General features: G+C 51.3%; 1 protein-coding gene across 1 annotated transcript in view; it reads left to right on the forward strand.

Annotated features, from left to right (window-relative positions):
- Window positions 1-12254, forward strand: part of LOC129715366 (polyamine-transporting ATPase 13A3-like) — a 76387-nt gene that overhangs the window by 20118 nt on the left and 44015 nt on the right. Inside the window, exons 4-6 of the mRNA XM_055665239.1 lie at window positions 1673-1846; window positions 7466-7651; window positions 8539-8690. Of these exons, the coding sequence (XP_055521214.1) occupies window positions 1673-1846; window positions 7466-7651; window positions 8539-8690 (512 nt within the window). The remainder of the gene's footprint in view (window positions 1-1672; window positions 1847-7465; window positions 7652-8538; window positions 8691-12254) is intronic.

Consider the following 12254-nt stretch of genomic DNA (forward strand, 5'->3'; position numbering starts at 1 on the left):
GGTGGGGAGAAGGGGAGTGACGGGGCGAGGGGTGTATTGGGAGGGTGGGACAGCTTTGCTGGGCTCGTTCGGGGTGGGATAGGGTTGTGGTGGGACAGGGCTAGTGGTGTGGGGTGGGTCAGGGTTGGCGTAGCTCTGGGTTGATGGTCTTAGATAAGATGGTCATGGTCTGGGATGGCATGGGACAGGGGTTGCTTATCTGGGATGGTGTGGGCCAGGGTTGGTGTGGGTTGGGATGTGGCGAGACGGGGTTGTTGTGGGGCTGCTGGGCTGTGGTGGGACTGCATTGCTGGGCTTAGTGGGCGTGGGACATGGGACAGGGTTGTTGTAGGGGTGGTTGGGGGACAGGGGTTGGTGGTCTGGGTTGGCATGGTGCTGTGTTGCTGGTCTGGTTTGGCATGGTGCTGGGTTGGTGAGGTCTGGGATGGGGTGGGATGGGACAGGATTGCTGGTCTGTAGTCTGGGCCGCTGGTCTGGGTCGGTAGTCTGGGCCGCTGGTCTGGGTCGGTAGTCTGGGCCGCTAGTCTGGGTCAGTAGTCTGGGCCGCTAGTCTGGGTAAGTAGTCTGGGCCGCTGGTCTGGGTCAGTAGTCTGGGCCGCTAGTCTGGGTCAATAGTCTGGGCCGCTAGTCTGGGTCAATAGTCTGGGTCGCTAGTCTGGGCCGCTGGTCTGGGTCAGTAGTCTGGGTAAGTAGTCTGGGTCAGTAGTCTGGGTAAATAGTCTGGGCCGCTAGTCTGGGTCTGGGTAAGTAGTCTGGGCCGCTAGTCTGGGTCAGTAGTCTGGGTCAGTGGTCTGGGTCAGTAGTCTGGGCCACTAGTCTGGGTCAGTAGTCTGGGCCGCTGGTCTGGGGTAGTAGTCTGGGCCACTAGTCTGGGTCAGTAGTCTGGGCCACTAGTCTGGGTCAGTAGTCTGGGCCGCTGGTCTGGGTTAGTAGTCTGGGCCACTAGTCTGGGTCAGTAGTCTGGGCCACTAGTCTGGGTCAGTAGTCTGGGCCGCTGGTCTGGGTTAGTAGTCTGGGTCAGTAGTCTGGGTCAGTAGTCTGGGTCAGTAGGCTGGGCCAGTGGTCTGGGTTAGTAGTCTGGGCCGGTAGTCTGGGTCAGTAGTCTGGGTCAGTAGTCTGGGTCAATAGTCTGGGCCACTAGTCTGGGTCAGTAGTCTGGGCCGCTGGTCTGGGTTAGTAGTCTGGGTCAGTAGTCTGGGCCACTAGTCTGGGTCGGTAGTCTGGGTCAGTAGTCTGGGTAAGTAGTCTGGGTCGCTAGTCTGGGCCGCTGGTCTGGGCCGCTGGTCTGGGTCAGTAGTCTGGGCCGCTGGTCTAGTAGTCTGGGCCGCTGGTCTGGGTTAGTAGTCTGGGCCGCTGGTCTGGGTTAGTAGTCTGGGCCGCTGGTCTGGGTCAGTAGTCTGGGCCGCTGGTCTGGGTCGCTGGTCTGGGCCGCTGGTCTGGATCAGTAGTCTAGGTCAGTAGTCTGGGCCGCTGGTCTGGATCAGTAGTCTGGGCCGCTGGTCTGGGTCGCTGGTCTGGGCCGCTGGTCTGGATCAGTAGTCTGGGTCACTGGTCTGGATCAGTAGTCTAGGTCGCTGGTCTGGGACGCTGGTCTGTGTCGCTGGTCTGTGTCGCTGTTGCGGCCCGACAGCACTAGTTAACACTGAGCATTTCTGTGCCGTGCGTCGTACAGGTGGTGTGGGGTTACCGGCCCTGCTGGTGGAGAATGGGTCTGGTGGGCCTGGGGACCCTGTGCAGCGGTGGACTCCTCCTCCTCTTCCTCTACTGGGTGCCACGGTGGAGCATCAAATGTACATGTCGCCTGGTCTCGCTCAGAGAGGCTTCCGTGCTGCTGCTCCAGACCACCGTGAGTTACGTACGGCTTTTAAAAAACATAGATATAATTTGAATCAATTATTTACAAGAATGATATGTACAATATGGCGGGCAAGCAATGTGGCGCAGCGTATAGTTGTTGCCTTACAGCGCTTGCAGCGACTCTACCGCTATCTCCACGGAGTTTGCACGTTCTCCCCGTGACCTGCCTGGGTTTTCTCCGAGATCTTCGGTTTTCTCCCACACTCCAAAGACGTGCAGGTATGTAGCTAAATTGATTTTTTTTTTTTTGATCAATGCATCAAAAGGACAAACATCGGTAGATCTCAGGCGCGCCTAGTCTCTCAGGTGGATAGAAACATAGAAACATAGAAATTAGGTGCAGGAGTAGAAGCCATTCGGCCCTTCGAGCCTGCACCGCCATTCAATATGATCATGGCTGATCATCCAACTCAGTATCCCGTACCTGCCTTCTCTCCATACCCCCTGATCCCCTTAGCCACAAGGGCCACATCTAACTCCCTCTTAAATATAGCCAATGAACTGGCCTCGACTACCCTCTGCGGCAGAGAGTTCCAGAGATTCACCACTCTCTGTGTGAAAAAAGTTCTTCTCATCTCGGTTTTTTAAAGGATTTCCCCCTTATCCTTAAGCTGTGACCCCTTGTCCTGGACTTCCCCAACATCGGGAGCAATCTTCCTGCATCTAGCCTGTCCAACCCCTTAAGAATTTTGTAAGTTTCTATAAGATCCCCTCTCAATCTCCTAAATTCTAGAGAGTATAAACCAAGTCTATCCAGTCTTTCTTCATAAGACAGTCCTGACATCCCAGGAATCAGTCTGGTGAACCTTCTCTGCACTCCTCTACGGCAAGAATGTCTTTCCTCAGATTTGGAGACCAAAACTGTACGCAATACTCCAGGTGTGGTCTCACCAAGACCCTGTACAACTGCAGTAGAACCTCCCTGCTCCTATACTCAAATCCTTTTGCTATGAAATGTTAATGGCACTGCTTCTATGTGGACTGGGGAGACTTGTATGTGGTCTCCCACCAGATACTTATCACGCAGACACATGAGTCTGCAGATGCTGGATTCAACCTATCACTTGCCAGTTTTTAAAAATAAAAGTGCTGGAGGAATTTGGTCGACATTGAGGAATTGGGCCGAATGGCCTGTTTCTGTGCTGTGTGACACTAACTCAGCAGGTCGGGCAGCATCTCTGGAGGGAGACAGACACAAAAAGCTGGAGTAACTCAGCGGGACAGGCAGTATCTCTGGAGAGAAGGAAAGGGCGACGTTTCGGGTCGAGACCCTTCTTCCCCTCTCTGATGAGAAATGGGCAGACGATGTTTCAGGGTGAGGATTCTTCTTCAAACCGATGGAGAAAGGTCTCGACCTGATATGTCTGTCTATTCCCTCCACAGACGCTGCCTGACCTGCTGAGTGCAGCCAGCATAGAGTGGAATCAGGTCCTTCGACCCACCTTGCCCACACCGACCAACTTGCCCCATCTGCACTTGTCCCACCTGCCTGCATTTGGCTCATTTCCCTCCAGACCTGTCCTATCCATGTACCTGTCTAAATGTTTCTCAAACATTATGATGTTACCTGCCTCAACTACCTCCTCCGGCAGCTCGTTCCATACACCTACCACCCTTTCTGTAAAAAACACCCCTCGTGTTCCTATACCATCTTTCCCCCCCTCACCTTAAACCTATATCTTCTAGTTCTCGAGACCCCTATTCCAGGCAAAAGATCGGTCTGAAGAAGGGTCTCGACCCGAAACGTCGCCCAGGACAAGGGGTCACAGCTTAAGGATAAGGGGGAAATCCTTTAAAACGAGATGAGAAGAATTTTTTTCAGAGAGTGGTGAATCTCTTCTCTCCAGAGATGCTGCCTCACTCGCTGAGGGAGAATAAGAAGGGATGAGACAAATGGCCTACTCCTGCCCCTAATTTCTATGACTTCTCTCCAGAGATGCTGCCTCCCTCGCTGAGGGAGAATAAGAAGGGATGAGACAAAGACTTAAGACTTTTGCCTTCCATCACAGTGAGGAGGTGTCTGGTGAACTCACTGTGGTGGATGTTAATTTGTGTGTTTTTGTCATTTTTCTATGTGTAGGACTGCAAGGCAACAAAATTTTGTTGACAAAATGACAATAAAGGCGACTTTGACTTTGACTTTGAGTTACTCCAGCGTTTTGTGTTACAAAAGATTTACCTGATTAATTTCTCTCATGATTCTGTACACCTGTATAAGATCACCCCCTGATCCTCCTGCACTCTAAGTAATAAAGTCCTAACTTGCTCAACCCCTCCCTATAGCTCAGGCCCTCGAGTCCTGGCAACATCCTTGTTAATCTTCTCTACACCCACCCTTTCCTGTTTGGCAACATCTTTCCAATGTCATGTTGACCAGAACAATTGTGGCCTCGCCAATGTCTTGTCTGACTGTAACATGAGCTCCCAATTTCAACACTCAATACTCTGACTACTGAAGGCCAACGTACCAAAAGCCTTTTTGACCGCCCTATCTACCAGCGACACCACTTTGCAAAGCATTTTGTGTTTTTTCTCAGTATTTGCATCTCACCCGACATCACTGCAGGCTGCACCATTACATACTGCACCCTGCTTACCTTCTCTCTCACACTACAAGTCAAGTCAAGTCAAGGTTATTTGTCACATACACATACAAGATGTGCATTGAAATGAAAGTGGCAATGCCTGCTGGGATTGTGCACAAACAACAGAATAGAACAGAAACAGTATTTACATACTAGAAAATATTTTTTTACAAAAGACACAACACAGTAAATTAGTCGGTTACACAAAAAAGCTGGAGAAACTCAGCGGGTGCAGCAGCATCTATGGAGCGAAGGAAATGGGCAACGTTTCGGGCCGAAACCCAAAGGAAATAGGCAACGTTTCGGGTTGAAACCCGAAGGGTTTCGGCCCGAAACGTTGCCTATTTCCTTCGCTCCGTAGATGCTGCTGCACCCGCTGAGTTTCTCCAGCTTTTTTGTGTAACCTTCGATTCTCCAGCATCTGCAGTTCCCTCTTAAACACAGTAAATTAGTCCCTGGTGAGATAAGAGTTTACAGTGCTGACAGCCTGTGGGAAGAAACTCCGTCTCACCCTCTATGTTTTCACAGCATGACAGTGGAGGCATTTGCCAGACCGTAGCAGCTGGAACAGTTCGTTGCTGGGGTGTTAGGGGTCCCCCGTAATGTTGCTGGCTTATGATCTGCAACTCCTGGTGTGTAGGTCCTGCAGGGGGGGGGGGGGGGGAGTGTAGTTCCCATAGCGCGTTCGGCCGAACGCACTTCTCTCTGCAGAGCCTTCCTGTCCTGGGCAGAGCTGTTGCCGGACAAGACCTACCCGTTGTGCTATGAGAATGCAGGGTGACATGGACAGGTTGGGGGAGTGGGCAGATGCATGGCAGATGAAGTTTAATGTGGATAAATGTGAGGTTATCCACTTTGGTATGAAAAACAGGGAGGCAGATTACTATCTAAATGGGGTCAAGTTGGGAAAAGGGGAAGTACAACGGGATCTGGGGGTCCTTGTACATCAGTCTATGAAAGTAAGCATGCAGGTACAGCAGTCAGTGAATAAAGTGAATGGCATGTTGGCCTTTATAGCAAGAAGAGTTGAGTATAAGAGCAAAGAGGTCCTTCTGCAGTTGTACAGGGCCCCAGTGAGACCACACCTGGAGTATTGTGTGCAGTTTTGGTCCCCTAATTTGAGGAAGGACATTCTTGCTATTGAGGGAGTGCAGCGTAGGTTTACAAGGTTAATTCCTGGGATGGTGGGACTGTCATATACTGAGAGAATGGAGCAGCTGGGCTTGTACACTCTGGAGTTTAGAAGGATGAGAGCGGATCTTATTGAAACATATAAGATTGTTAAGGGTTTGGACACGCCAGAGGCAGGAAACATGTTCCCGGTGTTTGGGAAGTCCAGAACCAGGGGCCATAGTTTAAGAATAAGGGGTAGACCACTTAAAACGGAGACGAGGAAACACTTTTTCACACACAGTTGTGACTCTGTGGAATTCTTTGCCTCAGAGGGCGGTGGAGGCCGGTTCTCTGGATACTTTCAAGAGAGAGCTAGATAGGGCTCTTAAAGATAGCAGAGCCAGGGGATATGGGGAGAAGGCAGGAACGGGGTACTGATTGGGGATGATCAGCCATGATCACATTGAATGGCGGGGCTGGCTCGAAGGGCTGAATGGCCTACTCCTATACCTATTTTCTACTCAAGCATGTCCCCAACTAATTCAGCTGTTCTGTGTCAGGTTGAAGGTGTGGAGGAGTGGACAGGACTGCCTCCTGCAGCTGGTCAATGGCACTGCAGAGAAGCAAGTGCTGCCCCCTACGCCTGGCCAGCCGCACTGCAGGCTGGGTGAGGTATACAGCATGAAGCAGCCCTGTCACCCCACAAGTGTGTATGGAGGAACTACACATGCTGGTTTAAACCACAGACAGACACAAAGAAGCTAGTGGGAGATTACAATAGACAATAGGTGCAGGAGTAGGCCATTCGGCCCTTCGAACCAGCGTCGCCACTCAATGTGATTTTTCACACAGAGAGTGGTGAATCTCTGGAACTCTCTGCCACAGAGGGCAGTTGAAGCCACAGTTCATTGGCTATATTTAAGAGGGAGTTAGATGTGGCCCTTGTGGCTAAGGGGATCAGGGGGTATGGAGAGAAGGCAGGTACGGGATACTGAGTTGGATGATCAGCCATGATCATATTGAATGGCGGTGCAGGCTCGAAGGGCCGAATGGCCTCTACTCCTGCACCTATTGTCTATGTTTCTATGATCACGGCTGATCATCCCCAATCAGTTCGCCGTTCCTGCCTTCTCCCCATCAGCCCCTGACTCCGCCATTTTTAAGAGCCCTATCTAGCTCCCTCTTGAAAGTATCCAGAGGACCGGCCTCCACTGGATCGCTCCACACACACACACACACACACACACACACACACACACACACACACACACACACACACACACACACACACACACACACACACACACACACACACACACACACACACACACACACACACACACCACATATTCTCCATCCTGCCATCTGGGAAGAGATACAGGAGCATTAGCTGCAAAACCAGCAGGATGCTCCTCAGAGTCAGCTTCTTCCCGCAGGCTATAAGACTGATAAACGAACTTAGCCCCCTGTCAAAGTATCGCGCACCAACCATCAACCTGGACACACTGCAGCAGCTGTCGATCGGAACGCCTGTTGATGTTTAGTAGAGAGTAGAGTGTTTAATTTAATTTGTTCATGATATATGTATTTTTATTTCTATTTACTTGTTGTTATTTGTACTGCACACTGAATGGACACTGGTTGAGCAACGTTTTTTTGTTTCCTCTGGGTATGTGAGTACTCAGGAAATAACAATAAAGATATACTGATACTGACACACACACACACACACACACACACACAGACACAGACACACACACACACACACACACACACACACACACACACACACACACACACACACACACACGGATCGAACGTGGTATAAAACAGCTAAACTAATACTAGGGATCGTGAGGCGGCCAGGCTGACTAACCAGCGTTTGTGCTCTTGTGTCCGTTCTCCCGCAGGACGAGTTCCGCACTTGTTACCGTGTCCGCGTGCGCAGCATGGCAGCCCCGGGACATGACCCCCTGGCCGCTCCGCACCCTGGTGACTGGAAGGAGCCCGCCTGCAGCCCGCCCACCCCCGTCATCCAGAGAGCCGAGTACGAGAAGGATCTCTTGACCAAGGCTCCGGATCCTGGCGAAGTTCAGGTGCGATTTATAAGGAATAGGAGTAGAATTTGGCCATTCGGCCCATCAAGTCTGCTCCCCCATTCAATCATGGCTCATCTATCTCCCTCCTAACCCCATTTTCCGGCCTCCCCATAACCCCTGACACCCGCACTAATCAAGAATCTTATCTATCTCTGCCTTAAAAATATTGACTTTGCCTCCACAGCCGTCGGTGGCAAAGAATTCTACAGATTCACCACCCTCTGACTAAAGAAAATTTTCCCCATTTCCTTCCTATACGAACGTCCTTTAATTCAGAGGCTGTGCCCTCTGGTCCTAGACTCTCCCACTAGTGGAAAAATCCTCTTCACATCTTCTATATTCAGGCCTTTCACTATTTGGTAAGTTTCAATTAAGTCCCCCTCATTCTTCTAAAGTCCAGCGAGCACAAGCCCAGTTCCGTCAAACGCTCATCATGTGTTAACCCACTCATTCCTGCGTTCATTATAGTAATCCTTCCCCCCCTCCCCGCCGTCTGTGACAAAGTGATATCCCCCCACCCCCCAAAAGAGATGTCTAGTTTGGAAATACAGCTCGGAAACAGGTCCTTCGGCCCACCGAGTCGATCCCGACAAGCGATCCCCACACACCCATGCTAATCTACGCTCAGTATGGACAATTTTATATTTATACCAAGCCAATTGGTCCACGAACCTGTACGTGTTTGGCGTGTGGGAGTAAACCGAAGTTCTCGGAGAAAACCCACGGGGAGAACGTACAAACTCTGTTCAGACAGCACCCGTGGTCAGGATCGAACCCGGGTCTCTGGCGCAGCGAGGCAGCAACTCTACCGCTGTTATTGTTGTTGTTGTTGTCATTGTTGTGCGGGTGCCGGCTAAACGCTGTTGGGGGCTCTCTCCAAGCAGATCCGTTACGTCGACCACCAGGAGGTGCGGTACGTGTGGAGCCCGCAGCGGCAGGAGTTCCGCCGGCTGACGGCACTGGACCAAGGCGTGCCCTGCTCCGACATCCACGGGCGGCACGCGGCCGGGCTGCCCGCTCGCCACCAGGAGCAGCGGTGGGTGTGAGGGGGGGGGGGGGGGGGGGGGTCTTTGTGCGGTGGGCAGTGACTCCCTTAATAAGGGAAAGGGACAGGTCCTTCAGCCCACTGAGTCCACACCAATACTATCCTACACTGAAAGTAGGAATGCAGGTGCAGCAGGCAGTGAAGAAAGCAAATGGTATGTTAGCTTTCATAGCAAAAGGATTTGAGTATAGGAGCAGGGAGGTTCTACTGCAGTTGTACAGGGTCTTGGTGAGACCACACCTGGAGTATTGCGTACAGTTTTGGTCTCCAAATCTGAGGAAAGACATTCTTGCCATAGAGGGAGTACAGAGAAGGTTCACCAGACTGATTCCTGGGATGGCAGGACTTTCATATGAAGAAAGACTGGATAGACTCGGCTTGTACTCGCTAGAATTCAGAAGATTGAGGGGGGATCTTATAGAAACTTACAAAATTCTTAAGTGGTTGACAGGCTAGATGCAGGTTGAAGCCACAGTTCATTGGCTATATTTAAGAGGGAGTTAGATGTGGCCCTTGTGGCTATAGGGATCAGGGGGTATGGAGAGAAGGCAGGTACAGGATACCGAGTTGGATGATCAGCCATGATCATATTGAATGGCGGTGCAGGCTTGAAGGGCCAAATGGCCTACTCCTGCACCTATTTTCTATGTTTCTATAAGGTGGATGGGTGTCCTGGCAGTGAGGAGGGGGAAGGTGATGTGGGGATTAGCAGTGGGCGTAGGGGCCGTGGTCAGAGAGGGAGGGGTGGGGAATTTTGCACTCTAACCGATGAGAGGTTGAGACCCTTCTTCAGGCTTAGAGTCAGGGGATGGAAACGAGAGATAGGAAAAGGTATGAATGAAAGGCATGCAAAAAGAGAGATCAAAGTGAATAAGTTGGAAGCTATAGAATCTAAGCAAAATCTCCACAAGGTATGGAACTGGAGGATCTCGATCCGAAACGTCACCTATTCCTTCTCTCCAGAGATGCTGCCTGTCCCGCTGAGTTACTCCAGCATTTTATTGTAATTGTAAATCTTTATTGTCATTTCCTGAGTATTCGCATACCCAGAGGAAACAAAAAAACGTTGCTCAACCAGTGTCCATTCAGTTTGCATTAAAAAATAAATAGGAATTTAAAAAAACCGGCAGCGGCACAACAGTGGCTCTGCTGCAGTGTGGGGGTTTGTGCGCGATACTTGGCAGGGGGCAAAGTCCATTTAACAGTCTTATAGCCTGTGGGAAGAAGCTGAGGAGCATCCTGCTGGTTTTGCAGCTAATGCTCCTGTACCTCTTCCCAGATGGGAGGATGGAGAAAATGTCATGCGATGGGTGGTAAGGGTCTTTGATGATGGAGATGGCTCTGTTGATACATCTCTTCCTGTATATGTATCAACAGAGCCATCTCCATCATCAAAGACCCTTACCTCGAGGTATGCCCACTTTGAAGAAGTTCTCTCTCTCCGACTAGAGTTCCTGGAACACCCTCTCTCGTCGCCCCCCCCCCGTGATTCCTCCAGCTCTGTGCCCATGTTTTAACCCCTAATGTCGCTACCACAGACATTACCTTGATCATCCTCTGCTTTGATCTGTCGTTTTCACACCTTGCATTCACTTTGTACCCCTCCATGTCTCTAGTTTCCCCCTCCCGGCCTCTCAGTCCGAAGAAGGGTCTCGACTGGAAACGTCTATAAGAGGGAAGTCTTTTAGGACCGAGATGAGAATATCATTTTTTACACAGAGAGTGGTGAATCTGTGGAATTCTCTGCCACAAAAGGTAGTTGAGGCCACAGTTCATTGGCTATATTTAAGAGGGAGTTAGATGTGGCCCTTGTAGCTAAAGGGATCAGGGGGTATGGAGAGAAGGCAGGGATGGGATACTGAGTTGGATGATCAGCCATGATCATATTGGATGGCGGTGCAGGCTCGAAGGGCCGAATGGCCTACTCCTGCACCTATTTTCTATGTTTCCAGAGATGCTGCCCGTCCTGCTGAGTTACTGCAGCATTTTGTGTCTGCCTTCAAAGTGAATAGCGTCTAGTTATTCCAGTAAAGTCTGATCAAAGATAATCCGAGGGTCTCCAATTAGGTAGATGGAAGGTCAGGACTGCTCTCTGGTTGTGGGTAGGATGGTTCAGTAACCTGATAACAGCTGGGAAGAAACTGTCCCTGAATCTGGAGGTGTGCGTTTTCACCCTTGTGTTTGAAATGCTGAAGACAGGGAGAAGGTTGGTTACACAGAAAAGCTGGAGAAACTCAGCGGGTGCAGCAGCATCTATGGAGCGAAGGAAATAGGCAACGTTTCGGGCCGAAACCCTTCTTCAGACTGATCGGGGGTGGGGGTGGGTGGGGACAAGAAAGGGAAAAGGAGGAGTAGCCAGAAGGCTGGAGGGTGGGAGGAGACAGCAGGGGAGCTGAGGAAGGGGAGGAGACAGCAAGGACTAACAGAATTGGGAGAATTCGATGTTCATGCCCCGGGGGTGTAGAGTCCCCAAACGGAATATGAGGTGCTGTTCCTCCAATTTCCGGTGCTGCTCGCTGTGGCCATGGAGGAGACCCAGGACAGAGAGGTCGGAGGCGGAGTGGGAGGGGGAGTTGAAGTGCTGAGCCACCGGGAGGTCAGCTTGGTTATTGCGGACCGAGCGGAGGTGTTCGGCGAAACGATCGCCCAACCTCCGCTTGGTCTCACCGATATAGATCTGCTGGCATCTAGAGCAGCGGACGCAATAGATGAGGTTGGAAGAGATGCAGGTAAACCTCTGTCGCACCTGGAACGACTGCTTGGGTCCTTGAACGGAGTCGAGGGGGGAGGCAAAGGGACAAGTGTTGCATCTCCTGCGGCCGCAAGGGAAAGTGCCCGGGGAGGGGGTGGACCGAGAGGGAAGGGAAGAATTGACAAGGGAGTTATGGAGGGAGCGGTCTTTGCGGAAGGCAGATATGGGGGGAGATGGGAAGATGTGGCGAGTAGTGGGGTCACGTTGGAGGTGGCGAAACTGACGGAGGATTATTTTTTGTATGTGGCGGGCTGGTGGGGTGAAAGGTGAGGACTAGGGGGACTCGGCCCTTGTTGCGAGTGCGGGGATGGGGAGAGAGAGCAGTGTTGCGGGGTATGGAAGAGACCCTGGTGCGAGCCTCATTTATGGTGGAGGAGGGGAACCCCCGTTCCCTGAATAGTGAGGACATTTCAGATGTCCTGGTGTGGAACGCCTCATCCGTGGAGCAGATGCGGCGTAGACGGAGGAATTGGGAGTAGGGGATGGAGTCCTTACAGGAAGCAGGGTGGGAAGAAGTGTAGTCCAGATAGCCATGGGAGTCAGTGGGTTTATAGTGTATGTCGGTTAGAAGTCTATCACCTGCAATGGAGATAGTGAGGTCAAGGAATGGTAGGGAAGTGTCGGAAATGGTCCAGGTGTATTTCAGTGCCGGATGGAAATTAGTGGTGAAGTGGATGAAGTCAGTCAGTTGTGTGCGGGTGCAGGAGGTGGCACCAAAGCAGTCGTCGATGTAGCGGAGGTAGAGGTTGGGGATGGGGCCCTGGTATGTATTGAACAAGGATTGCTCGACGTAACCTACAAAT

Source organism: Leucoraja erinacea, unplaced genomic scaffold (genome assembly GCF_028641065.1).
Source record: "Leucoraja erinacea ecotype New England unplaced genomic scaffold, Leri_hhj_1 Leri_113S, whole genome shotgun sequence".
In the NCBI taxonomy this organism is placed as follows: Eukaryota; Metazoa; Chordata; class Chondrichthyes; order Rajiformes; family Rajidae; genus Leucoraja; species Leucoraja erinaceus.